At 39.2% G+C, this 18,645-nt stretch overlaps 2 protein-coding genes across 2 annotated transcripts; one reads left to right on the forward strand and one right to left on the reverse strand.

The window, feature by feature from the left end:
* Positions 1–314: 314 nt before the first annotated feature.
* On the forward strand, positions 315–7,492 carry LOC145782180 (large ribosomal subunit protein mL64-like). Its single transcript, XM_082593948.1, has 4 exons — positions 315–388; positions 2,364–2,512; positions 5,264–5,425; positions 5,795–7,492. Exons 1-4 carry the CDS (start codon positions 329–331, stop codon positions 6,051–6,053), a joined length of 630 nt encoding a protein of 209 aa, XP_082450074.1. The 5' UTR covers positions 315–328; the 3' UTR covers positions 6,054–7,492.
* A 2,050-nt stretch (positions 7,493–9,542) lies between these two features.
* LOC145782365 (methyltransferase-like protein 27) lies at positions 9,543–10,256 on the reverse strand. The gene has a single exon (XM_082594151.1). It carries the CDS (start codon positions 10,254–10,256, stop codon positions 9,543–9,545), a length of 714 nt encoding a protein of 237 aa, XP_082450277.1.
* Positions 10,257–18,645: the final 8,389 nt, after the last annotated feature.

An 18,645-nucleotide genomic window follows, 5' to 3' on the forward strand; every position in this document is an offset into this window, starting at 1 on the left:
GCATTTATGTCTGACCATCTCAACGAAAAACAATATATGCCAAACATAGCATAGGTCTAGAAAAAGGTAGAAGCGACATTGATGTCTAGAAAAAGGTAGAAGCGACATTGATGCATCATTTTTAATTTTTAGATCGCTGTGCCATATTCACAAAAGTATGCCAATTAATTAAACGAGGGGATCAGTATAGTAAACATCTGAAAAAAAAACATTGATAGTTGTAATTTGTATACATAGGCTCATAAGTATATAGTGTTATTGCAATGTGTAGGAATATATTCTTCCTTTCTTAATTATATGTATACTTATAGATATGTGTCAGCGCATAATGTTTCGATCAGTTTGCTGTGTTTGCCTGCGGAAGCATCATAATGTGTTCTTTCAACAAGTGAGTTAAGAAATGTAACAGTCTACGGTAGGCTAGTTATTTTCAATAGTTTTCAATGTTGGTGTTCAGCTTGTTCTTATCATGTATAGCAGGAGTTTTCAGACTGTGGATTGCTACCTGAAGTTTGGTCGCCTGTGCTTTTGCTGTGGGTTGCCACAGCTGTGGGTTGCTTAACAGTTGGGCTGTTGTTGGATAAACGCTACAAATGCATATGATGTTCAAAGATGCACTATCTATATGCAGGACTGCGCTCTTTGGCACTGAACAAAATGTGTGACAAATCTTCTCGCAAAGTCTTGAAATAGTGGGGTAACTTCAACAAGACCCTCATCTATATAGAAAATCTGTGGACAGAAATAAATGATAAAGTTGCATTAAAGCAACCCTCAATTACTACAAAACTGATGAACAATAAAAGAAGTATATATGGGTGGAATAGTTGTCAAAAGATTACTGCTAGAGTCTGATCGATAGTATGTCGGGCTGGCTGTCTGTCTGAAGAAAGTGATCCAGAGCGGTAGAGGACATGCAAAGCAGAGTTAGATCAATTGTAATTGAATGCAATTAAATACACATTGTCATGTAATTGTAATTTTTAAAAAATGGTCCAAATTACAATTACATTTGGTAAATTGAACGCATCATAATTATACTTTTGTTGAGTTGCTCGTTGGTGTTCAAAAGAAACTACAGTATAATACTACATTGCAACCAAATCTTTTATCAAATGCAGTTCTGCTTGTCTTTGATAAAATCAAACTGTAAAAAATCATCCATAGGCATAAATATTAAAACAAGTAATTTTCATGATAGAAACATGTTATTGTAAATAGTAATTAAATACATTTAGAAGTAATTATATTTTCAAAATTTCAGAACAATGTAATTAAATATTTTGATGGCGTATATTGTAATGTAATAATAATTGAGCTGAAGACTATGTAATTGTAAATTGATCTATCTCTGGTCCAAAGTATCGTACTGAATTTTGATAAAACGTAAACTACGGTAGTATAGAAGGAAACGTTTCTCTCTTGTAAAATTCTTTTACAGCAGTTTTGTAATTAAGTCCTGACCAGTCTTCAATATCATTAGTCCAAATTCTTGGTGCTCTGCTTCTATTTTGTTTGCCGTTCATTTTTCCTTAGTAGTTGTCTTTGAATAGAATTATTGCAAATCATGTGGCCAAAATATTTCAGTTTTCTTGATTTAATTATTTGTAGAATTTCCATGTTGGTTTGTATTCCGGATAGTACATCTTTGTTTGTGATTTTATCCTTCCATGAAATTTTAAGCATTCTTCTATAAATCCACATTTCAAATGCCTCATTAATATGATTTTCACTGAATAATAGGAAAAATTGTGGGTGGTGGTGAACTTTTCATAGGCACTATAGCATCACCATCATCCAAATTCGGTTTTGTCCTCACAAGTAGGGGTGGCCGATTATTTCCTTGCAGCGATTGCCATCACTCCTATTCTCCATCTCATTCTGTCCATTGCATCTTCTTCCTATAGTCCTACTTTGTCATTCTTCACTTGTTCTTTTCGGACATCCCGGTCCCCGTTTCCTCTTCCTACCTACCTTCAATGTGACGAAACATTTTAAGATCCAATTAGTAGAGATATTGGAAGCTCTTTTTATGTTTGCACATTGTATAGCTGAGGATTTTGTGTATACTTTTTAAAGTGCTAACAGTACCATTTTACAGGAATTTCATACTGGTTAGCTGTTTCTATAGTGTTTGCATTGGTAAAACTGTAGTCTACTTACTACTTACGGACAGGGTGTTTGTTGATCTGCAGTTATTTTAATATGGACATCTTGCTCAACACTTTGCAATTTTCCTGTTTTTTTTACACATGATAATAAATTCTCACACTCGCTCATTTTATGTATACCAGTAACTCATTTACTGACTTTCACTTCATTAGTGCTTGTCGATAACTGTTTCAACAAGGTTTCCAACGTAGGTTGCTACATATTTGCCGCCTCCTCTCCCTTCTGTGGTGCAGAAAAGGATAAACCAACAGAAATTTCCAGAATGTAATCGCCCTGAAGACTTTGATAATCTTATTCACGCAAATATGCATTCAAGGATTCGACGAAGACTGTACGCAAGGTAAACTTGATTTATCTTGGTGTAGAAGTTGACTTATCTTGTACATGATTTCTTTGTCAATTTATTCCTATTTTAGTACATGATTCTTGTCAATTTATAAAGACTTGACTCAAAGTGCTGTTGCGCACATGTTAGTGTTGGGTTTAACCTCTCACATTATACTCAGGCCTCTAAGCTCCTTTATTTTTCCGGCGACCAAGCATGGCCGACCAGAGCTCCTTCCCGGCGGCCAAATTCTCACGTTCGGCAGCCAAAATTAAAAATCCGTTAGAGCCAGCGTGGTCCAACTACTTTTGACTTACGGGCCACTTTAAAAAAACGTGACAACTTGCGGGCCATTTCCAATAAAATGATAGTGAGTGCGTAATCGAAATTGTTAAACAATAGCAAATAGAAATTTATTGCAAATCTCTATCAGTGAGATGCCTGTGGTCGAGGTTTCTCTGATACTATCGTTTCTACATCAATTACGATGTTAGTGGTATCAAGTCGGAGACTATCTTCCAGTGTTTCGTCTATCATTCGATTTCTGTTTTTAGACTTGACTTGCTTCATTCTAGAAAATGTACTCTCACACATGTATCATCATAATCCATCGTCGGTTTGTTCCCCACTAGTGGGGGTGGCCGATTGTTTCCGCGCAGCAATTGTTTTAACCCCTTTTCTCCATTTCACCCTGTCCCTTGCATCTTCCTCCTTCAGTCCGACTTTTTTAAATTCATCCTTCACTTGTTGTTTCCACGTTCTTCTTGGACGACCGCGTTTCCTCTTCCCATCCACCTTTAGATCTAGTGCCTTTCTAAGAAAACTTCCTTCCTCCCTCCTTATCACATGTCCATACCATCTTACTCCATTTGCCCTTGCCAGTTGGTCTATGGTCTCTCTCATCTCTAGCATATCCAACAATTCTTCAGTCCTTTTTTCCCTTCTCGTTTTCACCCCACACATTGCTCTCACCATTGACCTTTCCGTTCTTCTCAGGATTGCCAGTTCACTCTCTCTCAATACCCATGTCTTGCTACCATATAGCATTGCAGGCCGCACACAGCTCCGATATACTTTTCCTTTCATCCTTAGTGAAAATTTTCTACCATGCAACAATTCCCCACATTCCCTGAACTTTGCCCATCCCAATCTTGCCCTTGTTGTCACCGCTGCTTCACATCCACCACTTCCATTTATCCGATCACCCAGATAACAGAAGTCTGTCACTGTTTCGATGCCATGGCAGAACTCATCATCATGGCCTTCCACTTCATTCCTTCCTTTACTGCATTTCCCACAAACAAAACACTTCGCCAATCTTGTTGCGGCTCTCTTGACATTAGCACATCTTGCATGTACCCACTTTCCACATTCCTTGCATTGCATTGAATTTCTCATCACTCTCTTGCCACATATTCCACAGGGATCTACTTTGTTCTCAACAACTGTTCCTTCTGCTCCACTCACCATCACTTTTGTTTTTTCAAGATTCACCTTCATACCCTTGGTTTCAAATGCTTCTTTCCATTTCTCAAACTTTCTCTCCAGTCCCTCCATACTATTACTTGTCAAGACCAGGTCGTCTGCATACAAAATTTCACTCAATAAGCCCTCCCTCACTCCTTCAGTTACAACGTCAACCACAATAGCAAATATCAGAGGTGACAAAACTGATCCTTGGTGTACACCAACCTTCACAAAAAACTCGTTTGAATAATTTGATCCAACTCTCACTTTTGTTCTTGCATCCTTATACATAGACGGATGCAAGAACAAAAGTGAGAGTTGGATCAAATTATTCAAACGAGTTTTTTGTGAAGGTTGGTGTACACCAAGGATCAGTTTTGTATGTGTATGTATGTGCTTCCAAACATTGAGTGCATTTTTAATGTAAAATTTTTTCAGTTTGGGAAATTTATTCTTGCTGACTAATTTCCAGAAGCACTCTGAGGTTTCATTATTCCTTGATAGCAAGAACTGGTTGCACTGAAGCTCGCAAAGTTCGAGCTGAAGTTCTGGTAGCTGTGTTTCCACATTAACATCCATAGGATTGTTATACAAATGGAGTTTAGGTTTTAATCTGTCAAAATCTATAAATCTATTCTCAAATTCACAAGATAAACGTCCGGAACACTAGGAACATATCAGCCTTTAAGAAGCCCAGTTGTACTGACGAGACTTGATAGGTTGAAACAGTATAGGCCCTGCTGTCTACAACTTTGAATTAAATTTTTGACACTTTTTATCCAAATGCTATACTTGTTCTAATTGAAATTACTTTCTGTAGCATAAATACAAATTAAATCAATACTGTGAAAGTTCGCGGGCCGCAAAAATTCTATCTGCGGGCCGCATGCGGCCCGCGGGCCTGTAGTTGGACCACGCTGCGTTAGACCATAAATAAATATCTTGTTTTTGCCTTCATTCCGGCAAGAACAAAGCCCTGAAACGTATTTGCAGTGGTTGTGTTTAAAATCTCTGCTTCCCAAGCAGTGTAGTTAGTCTTTGAGTTTTTATAGGTCGACCCTCAGACTTATTGCAAAACTTTTATCAGTCAGCGTATGAGATTGAGAAACTTTGCCTTGTTTGTGAAATAAGGTTGCAAATGAAGAGAGAAAAGTTTAAAACATCTGCGAGTGGAGATATGTCGGCTTGTAAAAGCTGGCGACCACACATGGCCAACCGGCAGGGTAGTTTGGAGGCCATTTAACGACCTGTCGATGGCCGCCGGTAGCTTAGAGGCCTGATATTGATCTTGTGCATTAGGTTTGGTGCTGCTTCTGGTGTCGACCCAGCGTCGTTGTTTCCTTCTGAGGAGGAAATTGCTGCGGAGGCTGAAGCTGAAAGGCAGTGGTGGCCAACCTTACAACGCATGCAAGAGAGACTGAAATTGACAGCGGAAAAGCGGGCAAAGAAGAAACAAGAAAGGTTTGTTGACTTTAATTCCAGCTTTAACTTTTCTTGGTCATCTTAACTGAATTTTGATTGCAATTAAATAGTTGATATTGTCTATCTACGCATCAATTGTATAATCAAGCCACACTGAACTAATGGACTGCGAACTGAACTAAGCATGTAGTAGAATCATAACTGGCACACTAATAATTTTTTACATAATTTACGGTACATAATTTCATAAGCCTTAATTTTGTGGACAAGCCTTTTTGTAATTTTTTGTGTGGTGACTTACAAAAATAATGTATGTTTCTAAAAATATAGTACCATTCTGTATTGGAATCTGTTGCTATCAAATTGGACTCTAACCATTTGACGGCTTTAACATCTTCTGTTTTGTAGAGAGCAAAAGATTGCTGCAAACATGGCAAAGATGCCAGAGTGGATAAAGAAGTTTGAGGAAAATCAACGCGATTTGGCGGAAAAAGAAGCTGCCGCGGCCTTGAAGCGGCAGACCGAAATCGAGATGGCTCAAGAGAAAATCGGTTTCGACGCCAATTCTAAGAACCCCATTTTGCAACAATATCTTGTCAAGTTGAAAGAGAAGCGGAAAAAAGACAGGAAATTGCAAAAGCGCAAGGATAAAGCAGTGGCGACTTAATATTTTTTGGTTTATTGTTTTGTTTGCTGGTAGTTTCGTGAAACTACATGTATTCTTATGATTAGTCGAAGCTGTTGTCCAACGATTCGCATGAAACTGGCTTCTCCATCCCCGCTTTATACCGCAGAGTGCGAGTGTGTTGCTTAGATTTATTGAAAAGCGAACTCACGTCGCCGAGGGTGACATTTCGCTTGATTCAATTGTTGCATCATTCACTTGGCGGTTTGTAAATGTTTGCAGAAAGAGGTTATCGTTGCTGCTTGTGTCGTTACCATGCCGTTGCTGCCCAGTGCCTGCTGCGATTCTTCGCTGGAATTTCAAGATTGCTTCCTTTTTAAAGTTTATCTTCTCTACACTAAGGTTACCGTAATGACGGGCTCTCCAATGAGGTTACCTTGTGACGGGCTCGGAAATATTTACATCAAAAGAATATTTTGAGGGGAGCTACACTGTGTCCTCTTTTAAGAGGACCTGTTCTCTTTTTTCAAGAAAAATGAATTTTCTCCGAGGACACCTAAAATGCTCAAATGTCCTCTTTTTTGGCATATTGAGTTTTCTTGCTTATATTTTCAACAGGATTTTCTTGTTATGATACGTAACGGCGACCTTTTGCGGTAGATTTCCAAAAATATTTTGTACTTGTACTGTTGATTCATAAATTCTTTTAAGAAATTGACATCCTACTTTGTTGAACCGTTGTTGCAAACAATCTTAGACGTCAAGACGTGCGTTGCAACATGCCATTGTTTTGAGGTTATTGTAAATGTACAGTAAGTAATGGCTGTCGACAGTGAGTGCGAGCGAGCTTTTAAACTGACCTGCGAGTGCAAAAACTCTAGAGCACTTAACCTATGGGTATATTGGGGAAGTTATTTAATTTAAAATTCTGTTCAAGGGGCCACCTAATAAACCTTTATGAGGCGCCTATCATTGCAGCAGCTCCACCACATGAAATAACGACATGCTTACTAACATCAAGATCGTATAGTCGGCAATTCTGTGGACCGCAGAGTTATGGGAGTGTTTAGCCCCAGAAAACGCCTTAAAAACACTGGTCATAACCCGCGAGAAGTGAATTTTGATATCTCACCAAGATTTCGGTAATTTTTGATACCTTTGTGCATCATAAAACGGATCATTTCCGTTTTGTCTATTCTATTGTTTATAATTCAGCGTGTAGTCAATGGACAACGAGCTTTTGACCCCTTGCAATTCCTTTGGTTTATTTTTCAATAAATTTCACAACCGAGCTGCAGTGAATCACATCGCAATCGGTAATTTTAGTGATCATACTTTATGGTAGTGGGCTATATTACCTCGAAACATTTTTGGCTGGCGTCGCCTCTGGGTTGGGCTCATTTTGGTATGGAACTACTGTAATATGTTGATACGAAATCAAGTTGTGAACAAAATACATGTGAATAGTTTGAGAATAAAGTCACCCCCTCTCCTGGATCCGCCACTAAGCAACAGACGAGCAAGTAACTTCGGTGAAGTGTATTACTGTATTAGTGAAGATGACAATTATACCAAAAAACTCAATCAGAGGACAGCAATTAGTTCGATATTTTTTGTTCAAGAAAGTCGTAATAAGGCCAGTGAAGGTTTTGTGAGTCTTGATAATGAAGACAAGACGTCAGCATTAGCGAGGTGTAATCTATCCCCCTATTGGTTGGTGTTAGCAGTTTCAACAATAATACCATTGAAGATAATTTGACATTTATACAAATGATGATGATGGCGTATGAGCGATCTTTCCAGGCTAGATTGGAGGGCAGGAAATCTTCAGCCACTCAGCAGTCTCGTCGTCCAGGACCCTCAGATCATGCGCACCGTGTGGAGGGCAGTGGTGGATGACATGGTCTGCGGTCTGTTCCGTGGCACCACACTCGCATCTGATGAAGGAGCCAGGCCCCACTTGTGCATGTCCGAACGAAAGCGGCCGACGCCAGTTCGCAGGCGGTTTAGCCTGACCCAGGCAAGCCTTGCGAGGGACATCCCTGCTGGACGGGGATCGGCGTCGGGTATGAAGTCACGGAGCGTGGAGGTGTGATTTTGCCACTCCGTGTTCCACATGTGGTTCGTCCAGTGTGCCGCACTTAAACCAAGTTCTTCTGCGTTCTTAAGGAGTTGTTGTGCGGCAGGCACAAAAGGGCGTCTTGATTTCAGCCGCTGCTTTATAGGTGGTGGTCTCTTGAATGTTGCATGGAGGAGATGGTCGGGGTCCAAATCGTGGCTCCTTTACGGCGTAGCTCAGCGGGTTGGATGCCTGCTAGGATGGGTAGGCAGTCCGTTGGAGTGGGACGCAGGCATCCAGTCACAGTACGCAGTTGACGGCGGTATCAATCTGGTGGGTGTGAGAACTACGACACCAGACCGGCGCGCAGTACTCAGCAGTGGAATGAACAAGGGCTAGGGTAGCTGTACGAAGAGTTTTAGCACCAGCTCCCCAGCCGGAACCCGCCAATCGCCTCAAAAGTGCGACGCGTGTAGGTAGTTTTTTGCGCAGTGACTTCAAGTGCCGGCGGTACGTGAGTGACCTGTCCAGGGTTATGCCGAGGTATGTAGGTTCGGCACAGTAGGGCAGGCGTTCCCCATCAATCTTGATGTTTATCTCACGCTGTGCCTCCCTGTTGTTAAGGTGGAAGGCCGCCGACACTGTCTTTGACTTGCTGAGCTGTAGCTTCCATTTCTGGAGGTATGCTGATAGTGTTTGCATGTCTTGGCTGAGGTTCCTCTCCACTGAGTGCAGAAGTGCCAGGTCATCTGTGCGTAAGCATATTTCCTGGAGATGGTGGGGGGCCAGTCGTAGGTGTATATATTGAACAGGAGAGGAGCCAAAACTATACTAGTATTTATACAAATAATAAGGTACAAGCAAAATGATGGTCTTCCCGCTAATATCGCAAACTCAAAGATCAAGAAAGCTATTACAAATAATCTGGCCTTAAAAGGAACCTTTTCTTAAAGATCTTCTTCAAAACGGTCGTTCGTTTTCAACAAATATTAAGTATCAGGTCTAAAACTACGAAGATATATGTTGTCATTCACCAAGCATGGACCGACGGACCGTGTTTCCTGCCAACTCTGCTGCTTTTTTTTATGAAAATGCCACTTCAAGGTCTTATAACACACTTCAATACCCATGGGGTAGGCTACAAGTTTAAAGGAGACGTTTATCGCAGCGAATTTGAGGTCCTGAAAGCTCCCTTCATCATGCGAAGGCGTGTGTCATGTATGAGCAATGGAGAAACAGTGAAACAATAGAACAAGCATTGCACGGGTCTTTACTGGAAAATGTAGGCCATGAAAAAAATGCGGGCCCACGGGCTTACACGGCTAGATGTTTGCACCAGGGCCCCAACTGAAGAAATTACGGCCTTGGCTCATGCTTTTCAAGGTGACTAGCTTAATTTTAATATAATTTCAGCTTTTTTTTCAATCAGGCCGAATTACGTCACAAATCAACCTTTGTCCATAGAAACTTCCTCAGTCTTCAAACTCTTTCAACTTCATGTAGCAGTAATCGAATGCCGAGAGAACGGAACTACTGTCATTCACGTCGGTTCCCGATCCTAAGCAAACTTGTGGGTTAAATTGAATATCCACCAATTTCCAAATACCCATATTTTCCAAATGGAAGGCTTCTGTTTGAAAACCAACAAAAAAATCAAATTCGCTTTGGAATACAGGTTTTCGGAAAAAGAATATGATTAGACCGTTAATTTTGACAGAATTGATGAAATGCTTCAAAGAATTGTAATGAATAAAATTTGATCTTAGGCCACCACTTGAAATTGCTACGTCATAGGCGCCAAGTGAAATCTCAGTTGGCATTGGAGTTTCGGGTTTGATAACATGTTGGAATAATCGTCGATATACTCCTTTGGCTTTTGCTATTTTAATCATAGCAGTCGATCCATCCACAGCATCAATTTGACCCTTGAACCCTTTTTGAAATAAAGCTTCTCCAACTAAACCAGTTCCTGCAGCAATATCCAAGATCTTATACTTGTCAGTTGCTTGGATATTTTTTCTTTCAAGGACTTTAAGTAATAATTCTACTACACCTTTGGGTGCTGTCCACTTCACAAATTCATTATCACTGTCGTACGTGTCAGCGTGGCAATCATAAAAGTTGATTGCCTCTTCTGGCGTGTCGCCCATTTCATGAACATTCACTGCACGTTTAAAGACTTCCATAGTTGCTCACCAGGCACGTGTAATATTGTATAACTTGTTTAATCTAAAATAGTCTTTTGACAAACAGCGCCTGTGAGCGAAATAAAATACCATGGAAATAGAAAATTTAAACAACATCTGGCAAAAGTTTTGTTAAGTTTTTAATACTTGGTAGCTTGTATTAAGAAATTACGTTGCTTTTCTTACACATAGGTAGCCTACAATGACACGTCACTTGTTTGTACTAGTAGGGCAAAAAAGCTTAGATGACATTTTTACGCCAACGTAATTTTGACGAGAAATTATTAACTATAAAGAAGTGGTGGGCCTAAGCTAAAACCAATATCGGGACGTTTTCTTTTCTACCCTTTCCCTTTTGCATTAAATCACTAAATTTGCAACCGAATTGTAGGTTACAGGCCTAAACCTTTAAAATTTGCAAAAAAAAGCAGCTTGAAACTGATAAAATGGTGCATTACACAACAATTAATAGCACATTAAAGATGGCTATCTTAAAAGAGAGTTAAAATGCCATAACGTTAATAACATGATCTGCAGAAATGTATTTAACATATATATAACAGGTGGGATGCAATTGAATATATGAATTCAAGATGGGCCCAATTGCCACACAGTGTTTTTGCACAACCGTTTTAACTATTTTGGTCGTTCACTTTTGTGGTGAAACTTCGATAATGATTACATGCTTAAACATAGGCTACGTAGCTATACTGGTAAGAAGCATCATACCTAAAAAGTTATCCACACAACGAGAAATCGTTGTTCAAACGTAACCGCTCGACGAAGCTTTTTACCAAAACAATGCAAACACAAAGCAAGCAATTTCGAGTGTTCAGTATAAGCCGTCCCACAGTTCGATGTGATCAGTGAATAGTGCCTCCACCAAAAATGCTGTAGCTTTCTCATTTCTGCTCGGATTGTAACAATTTTACTATCGTTAGATAAAATGATGCTTCATCTACCCGAATCAATTAATTGCCTTAGTTTTCTTATAATAAACACTCGAAATTGGTCGCTTTGTGTTTGCATTGTTTTGGTAAAAAGCTTCGTCGAGCATTTACGTTTGAATAACGATTTCTCAACTTGTAGATAACATATAAATGTGAAAATTGTTAGGTTAATAAAGCAAGACATACTCTTTTAATCTGTGTTGATTTGGTATTTTTATTGTAAAAATTGAATTGCTGAGAATTGGTACAAAATAGTAAAGTTTAAGTTAACGCTAGATAAATATAATGCCTACTTTCGACTGGCAATTAATTCATTCGGGTAGATGAAGCATAATGCCATCCAACGATAGTAAAATTGTTAGAATCAGAGCAGAAATGAGAAAGCTACAGCACATTTGGTGGAGGCAGTATTCACTGATCACATCGAACTTTGGGCGGCTTATAATTAGACTTAGGGCAAGCTGGGGTAAGATGATCACGGGGGCAAGATGATCACCCCCATTTATTTTCTTTTAAAATGCAGCTTTAACACAATGCTGCCAGGTAGTGACAGCTCTACCAAAACGCCATTTTATATGTAACTTTCAGCCATTTTAGACTAGCTGTTGAGGACTTGTGCTGAAAAACGTGATTTTGGTAGCTAAAAGTAAAATTGCAAAATCACAAAAAGCAGGTGATAACGTTGTTTTTAAAGAATGTCAGAAAAGCGAAAGTATGCGCATCAGGTAGGGAGTCAATTCATAATTCAGCCTTGCTTCTTACAGCTCATTAGTATTTTTAAGTTTCAGCAGAGTGCAGTTGAAAGTAAAATGTTTGGCATGGGGCAAGATGATCACTTGCACGTGGGGCAAATTGATCAGGGTGATCACCTTGCCCCACTTGAAATTATTTTGGACAATATAATTCTGCTAGTTTGAGACTAATTTAAATGAGTAAATTTATAAGTTAAAATTGCTTGCACTGTTCCTGGTTAACCTCGTGAAATTCCATAAAGTGACATCTCCCTGAATTACTGTAATTTTATTGCAGATCTTTTGATTTAGGCCTACCATACTTCATAACATATTATCTTTTTCTGAAAGAATTAGGCTATGGTACGGGTATATAAACGAAAAACTGATTATGGGAATGCTTCTTTGGAACGTCTTTTGCAAGCTTCTAAAGCGGTTTCTGACGGTTCTGGGTTTAAGACGGCAGCAAAGCGATATAGTGTTGATCGAATGACATTGAAACGATTTATAAAGAGGCAAACGCAAACACCTGCTGATCAAAATATTGTGACTGGACTTACTCACCTTGCAGATATCAAGAAAGTTTTGAATAGCACTCATGAAGCTGACCTAGCTGCACATGTTATCAAACTTTCAAATATGTATTTTGGCATTACTCCGGACAAATTTCGGAAACTTGCCTATGAGTTTGCGAAAGCCAATGGCATAGCAATTCCAGCTGCATGGAACCAAAATGAAAAAGCAGGAATTGAATGGTTTAGGTCATTTCGAAGCAGACACAGTTTGTCTGTTAGAATTCCAGAAGCAACATCAGTTGCTCGTGCTACTGCTTTCAACAGCCGTGTTGTAAATCAATTTTACGACAATTTGGCTTCTGTACTGGACAAGCATGCTTTTGAGCCACAAGATATCTACAACTGCGACGAAAGTGGTTGCCACACTGTGCAGACTCCAGGGAAAGTGATCACTAGAAGAGGTCAAAAGAGAGTTGGAGCTATAACCTCCCGAGAACGAGGAGAATTAGTTACACTGGTGTACACAATAAATGCGCTTGGAAATGTCCTGCCCCCGATGTTTATTTTCCCCAGAGTAAGGTTCAAAAATCACTTTTTGAATCTTGCACCCAGTGGATCTACCGGTGTTGCGTCCAAGACAGGATGGATGAAAGAAGAAATTTTTCCAACATACCTAGAGCACATCAAGAAATACTCTCGCTGTTCCAAAGACCATCCCATCCTACTAATCTTGGACAACCATGAATCACATAGGCCTACTTCGTTGGCCTCAGTTGACTTTGCTAAAGAAAATGGTATAACGCTTCTCACAATCCCACCTCACACATCCCACCGCCTTCAGCCGCTAGATGTGACCGTTTTTGGACCTTTTAAACGTGCATATACTACTGCAGTGGATGGATGGATGCGAAGCAATCCCGGAAAAACGGTGACAATACATGATATTCCTGGATTAGTAAAAGCAGCTCAAGAAGTGGCAATGACTTCTCGCAATATCGTTTCTGGATTTAAAAACACGGGAATATTTCCATTTAACCGTGATACCTTCACTGAAAGCGATTTTGTTTCCGCAGACGTTTACGATCGACCGCTTCTTACACCTACAGTTGACGATCTGGCAAATGAACCAGGCACATTTGATGCAAATGCTGAGGAAAGCATAGCTGATCTGGGTCATCGAGATGGGGCTGAGGAAACTGAAAACCCGTCTACTCAACTTCCAGGAACAACAAATCCTCAATCATGCTCCTCCACCATCACCATGTCTCCACAACTAGGAGATCATCAGCCATGCTCCTCTACCATGTCTCCGCATACACCAGTACATGATCTTCTTCCTTTGCCCAAAGCTCCACCACGAAAGAATACCAACAAAAGGAGAAAAACTGGCTCTACCAAAATATTAACAAACACTCCAGTGAGAAATGAAATTGCGAATGCGAGGATGCAACGAGAACAGCGCAAGAACAAGCCCAAACGAAGAAGAATTCTGAACAAAATTTCAAACAAAAATGCTAGACCCCCTCCACAAGAATCCAGCGACGAGAACTGCAATACAATGCCAATTCCTTTTGCCGATAGCTCCAGTGACTGCGATCTAAGTGATACAGAAATTGTAGAAGGAGACTTCGTTGTAGTAAATATAACCGGAAAATCGAGAGTAGTTCCATATATCGCGAGAATCGACTCTTTTGAAGATGGCGAATACGAGGGAGTATTTTTGAAGAAAATCCAGAGCTTACCAGGAACTTTTGAAAAGCTTCTCTTTGTAATTGATGAAGATGATAGTGCTTCATTCACAAAAAGTGATATTGTTCACAAATTGCCGTCACCTCACTTCAGGAGTGGAAGTGAGAGAAAATCACACCAACTGTATTTTAATGCCAACCTGTCCGCATTTAATTTGTAAAAACTTTGTCTAAGATTCTCCAAACAGGGCCCAACTATAAGGGAAGCACATTTATGTTTGGGGAGTAGAATAAAAATCAACGTTTTTGGGAATATCATGAAATCAGACGATTAACATCCCTAAATTAGCCTTTGATTGACATTTGTGCATGCTACAGTAAAGAATTGGGTTTTGTTCAATTGTACCCCATGATACCCCTTGTATAGTACCTATGGCCCTACTGTTGAGCAATGTGCCGTGTGTTTGAATGTTTTTTGCTGTTCGTTTGAAAGATTCTTTTACAGTTCACGTATTGCATATCAATCGTTGTTTTTCATAATGTCAGTCACTTGCCTTTTCAATTTGTGGTTACACCAAGTTTTTTCTATTTTTGATAATAAACCCCACCTCACAGAATGCATAAAATGTATGATCACCTTGCCCCATATGTGTGATCATCTTGCCCCGGTACTGGGGCAAGATGATCATCTCGTCTACATTTTTTCAAATGGCTATAGATTGTCATGCTTTTGGCTTATAATGCAAAGCATGCTACCATTAGATGCGCAAATGAACACATACTTTTGTAATGCTAAGAATTTGTAAATATCTTTTAAACTTTGGATTTTATTGAGATTTTAACCTTACGATGATCATCTTGCCCCACCTTCCCCTACCATAATTTCTTGGGCATAATCCGGGACAAACTCAAAACTATGAATGAAATAACTGGACGAAAGGCCGAAGGCCTGAGCTTGGCAAATTTTTATTCCATATTTATAAGCTTTAATATTGCATAATGAAGTATTCTACTTAGATTGAATAAAAAATTTTATTACTTTATTTAAAGGAAAATACATGTTAGTTTAAGCAACACTAGTCACAAATCAGACATTCATAAGAAAAAAAGAACAAAGAAATGACACTAACTCACAAATCAAACATTTATAGGGGATGCATGTAGAAACCGGGGATATAGTGAGGTAGAAACCATTGGCTTCATCGTTTCATTGAAGTCAATAGAATAATGACGCAATAAACGTTTCGTAACTAAAGGATTTCTCAAGCTATGCGCGATATTTTACTCAACCGAATAAGTTAAAAAAATTAAGATATTAAAATAAGTCTCGAGTTAAAGCAAAGTCATGCCTTTTGGGACGGAATTATTTCATAATTTTCCGTCAGGTTGGAGTTAATTTTGAAAATTTCACTAAAGTAAAATTCCGGGACATTTTGCTAACCGGGACGGGACACCGGGACAGACGTTTAAACCGGGACTGTCCCGGCCAAACCGGGACGTATGGTAGGTCTACATAATGAACACTCGAAATTGATTGCTTTGTACTTGCATTGTTTTGGTAAAAAGCTTCGTCGAGCGGTTACGTTTGAACAACGGTTTCTCGTTTTGTAGATAACATATAAACGTGAAAGTTGTTAAGTAAATAAAGCAAGACATCAGTGACGATCGGTGAGGGAAAGCAAGGAAAGCAGTGCTTACCTGAGCGAAAACTATGCAAAATATAATGACTGATTTCTAGGTTTAACTTCTTACTATTTTTATCACGTTTATTTTAACTTGAAAATTACTGTATTCGTGACGAGAATTACTCGTAACGCTTGTGAGTAGTCTAAGTCCTCACCAAACCGCATGTCTTGCCTATAAATGCCAATTAACGCAAACGCTCCTGTCAGAAACAACCACTGAGGCTCCAGGGAAGCAATTATCAAAGTCGCTTTCCCCAGGTTCAAAAATGTCAAAAAACGCCTTCGTTTTATCCAATCCTCACTCGTTTTGCAAAACGTCACCAGCTGCTTAGCCAATCAGATGTGTTATGGTTAAAGTTGCTTTCCTAGTGACGTCAATGCGTACATTCGCTACAGCGGCTAGACTAACTGGTTAGAATGGTCTCTCGTCACGGTCAGAGGTGGGCAGTAACTAGTTACAAAAGTAACTAGTTACTTTTTGAGTAACTGTAGCGGTAACTTCGTTACTATTTTCCAAAAGTAACGCAACGCGGTAACTAGTTCCTATTTTAGCACTTTTTCAACAGTTACAAGTTACTTTTGTATTGAAATTTCTTTTTCTAATTGCCGTCCATTTCTCTGCACATGTTTGTGTCATGCTTTATGCGTGTTTGCTGCGCGTTGCGCAATAATGCATTCTTCTCGCAGCTGTATCGGAGCAGCACTGCCCATGCGCGGCGCTCTTGTTTTGTGATCTTATGAAGCAGGATTGCCATATTGGCGAGTTCATCGCCAAAATCCAGAAATTTGGCAATTTTTTAAGACGTACTAGAGGGCCCTTTTTGAATTCACATAGCCTACTGGTATTCAATTTCTTTTGATTGAAAGAAATCGGAAAGCACAAAAGTGAAATGAAACAAAAAATTGAGTTGGGCCTTTTGTGAACTCACATACCTATATATATTCAATTTATTTTATGATTCATCATTTCATTTTTAACATTTACAATACCGTAATTATAAATATCCTTGACTAGTGATGTCATGAGCAGAAAAAATCTGTCCACTGCCGCACTGCACAATGCACATGTCTTCCCGTACACTACAACGCAAAACATCTCGAAATGTCATACTGCCTCTGCAGTCTGCACCATGAAGAATAAGAGTGCACTTGTGCAAGTGCACATCAAATGCAAGGGAATCTATTAAACAAAAGCAAATTTGGGAAAAAATTTAGGGCCTATTTAGGCAATTGAGGAACTTGCACCACTTGTTATCCACCTTTTATAGCTCATCTGAGTTGCTTTTTATTGAATGCTGGATACTTTTAGCAGAAACGTTCTTCTGTATTTACTTTTTTCTGAATATATGCACATGAAATTTCTCTTATTTTCAAATACCTTATAGACCTGGTCACCTGGCATATCACATGTTGTATGGTAGCCCGCTGAAATTGCTTTGATCCAAAATAAAAATCATACTTTCACAAGTGACCTGTTTAAGTGTTTATTCTTGACACTAACCAAGGCTACCATACCCTAAAAACTTTAATTAACTTGAATGCCTGCATAAAATAATGAAAGCTTTGCCTTGGAATGAAATAATTTAAAAAAAAAATAATTAAACACTTGATTCTCAAAACTCTTGACACTGTTTTTGTTTACAAATAAAAATTTACAATCACAATCATAATGCTTTACCTTGGTTGACTGAACAAGTAGTGTTGCCAGATAAACCATAGAAATGGTAAAAAACAATAATGTTACCAGACCAAATGACCAAATCTGAATGAAAATTAATAATTACTTCAGTTTCGGTTTTATACCCAGATTTTATTTCGGTACCGCGACGCAAAGTTCAAACAGTCAAAATTCTGCGCAGTACGGTGGTATTACCGCGTCGTGACTACACTCCATTGCCAGTATTTTTTTTATTAGAAGTTGTTAACACTTTTGGCTTTCATTTCGAGCAAAGGTGTAGCTAAGAAATGATAGACCTGTGTTTGCGATTACTTACACTTGTTTTCTAAACTGGTGAGAAAGTCTATTGAAGTGAACCACATTTCCATATCAGTGCAGTGAAAGTATACACAATACTAGGCCTATAGGTCTGCTTGACGATAGAGGGCCGAAAATTATTCTGGCTCCCGGGCCTACAAAGGGATTAACACAGCACTGGTTATGCCTTTGCCCTTTCTACAGCGTTGATATAACGTTACTTCGCCAATGAACGTTCAGGTGCGGATGCTATATTTAGTTCGTTAAGCTTCTATACGCAGGAGGCAAACTTATCCAGCTTTTTGTACAAATTGCTTGCGGTTGTAATGTTTAGGCCTAAGTGTTAGTTTTTGTAGTGTAGGTAGGCCTATAACTGAATATCTGAGAATAAACATTCATGACGATTTAAATATTTAAACAACTATTATTCCATGTCTAACACAGGATTTTGGTCCTGCAACGTTAAAATTAAGATTGTTTACGACTTCTAAACATTAAATGGATGTATGATCACGACAGGTACGGTAGCCACTTTAACAAGTCGAAATTCTGCCACTGAAAATGACTAGAATGAAACCGCCAACCAATCATAAGCTACGGTTTAAGTGACGTAAAAAATGGCGAAAAGAAAATGATAGAAAGCAAATTAAGTGATGGATTTTTTATCAGCTGGTTGGCTTAGGGGTTAGGGTTAGGGCTAGAATGTAGTCATTTCATTGACGCGGGTTCGATTCCCACCACTGCTATTGCTCTTTTTCTTCTGTAATTACCAAATAAAGTTCAAAACAAGCATTATCTCTCCGAGTGAGTGCTAGAAGGGTCACAATTGAACAGTAGCCTCTTAT

The sequence above is a fragment of the Aplidium turbinatum genome, chromosome 13 (genome assembly GCF_918807975.1).
Source record: "Aplidium turbinatum chromosome 13, kaAplTurb1.1, whole genome shotgun sequence".
In the NCBI taxonomy this organism is placed as follows: Eukaryota; Metazoa; Chordata; class Ascidiacea; order Aplousobranchia; family Polyclinidae; genus Aplidium; species Aplidium turbinatum.

Bases quoted from the DNA above. Each gene is read 5' to 3' on its own strand.
- LOC145782180 (XM_082593948.1), top strand. From the start codon at position 329: ATGTTTCGATCAGTTTGCTGTGTTTGCCTGCGGAAGCATCATAATGTG. The intron at 2,513-5,263 runs GTAAACTTGATT...CTTGTGCATTAG, and splicing joins CGACGAAGACTGTACGCAAG to GTTTGGTGCTGCTTCTGGTG. The intron at 5,426-5,794 runs GTTTGTTGACTT...TCTGTTTTGTAG, and splicing joins GCAAAGAAGAAACAAGAAAG to AGAGCAAAAGATTGCTGCAA.
- LOC145782365 (XM_082594151.1), bottom strand. From the start codon at position 10,256: ATGGAAGTCTTTAAACGTGCAGTGAATGTTCATGAAATGGGCGACACG.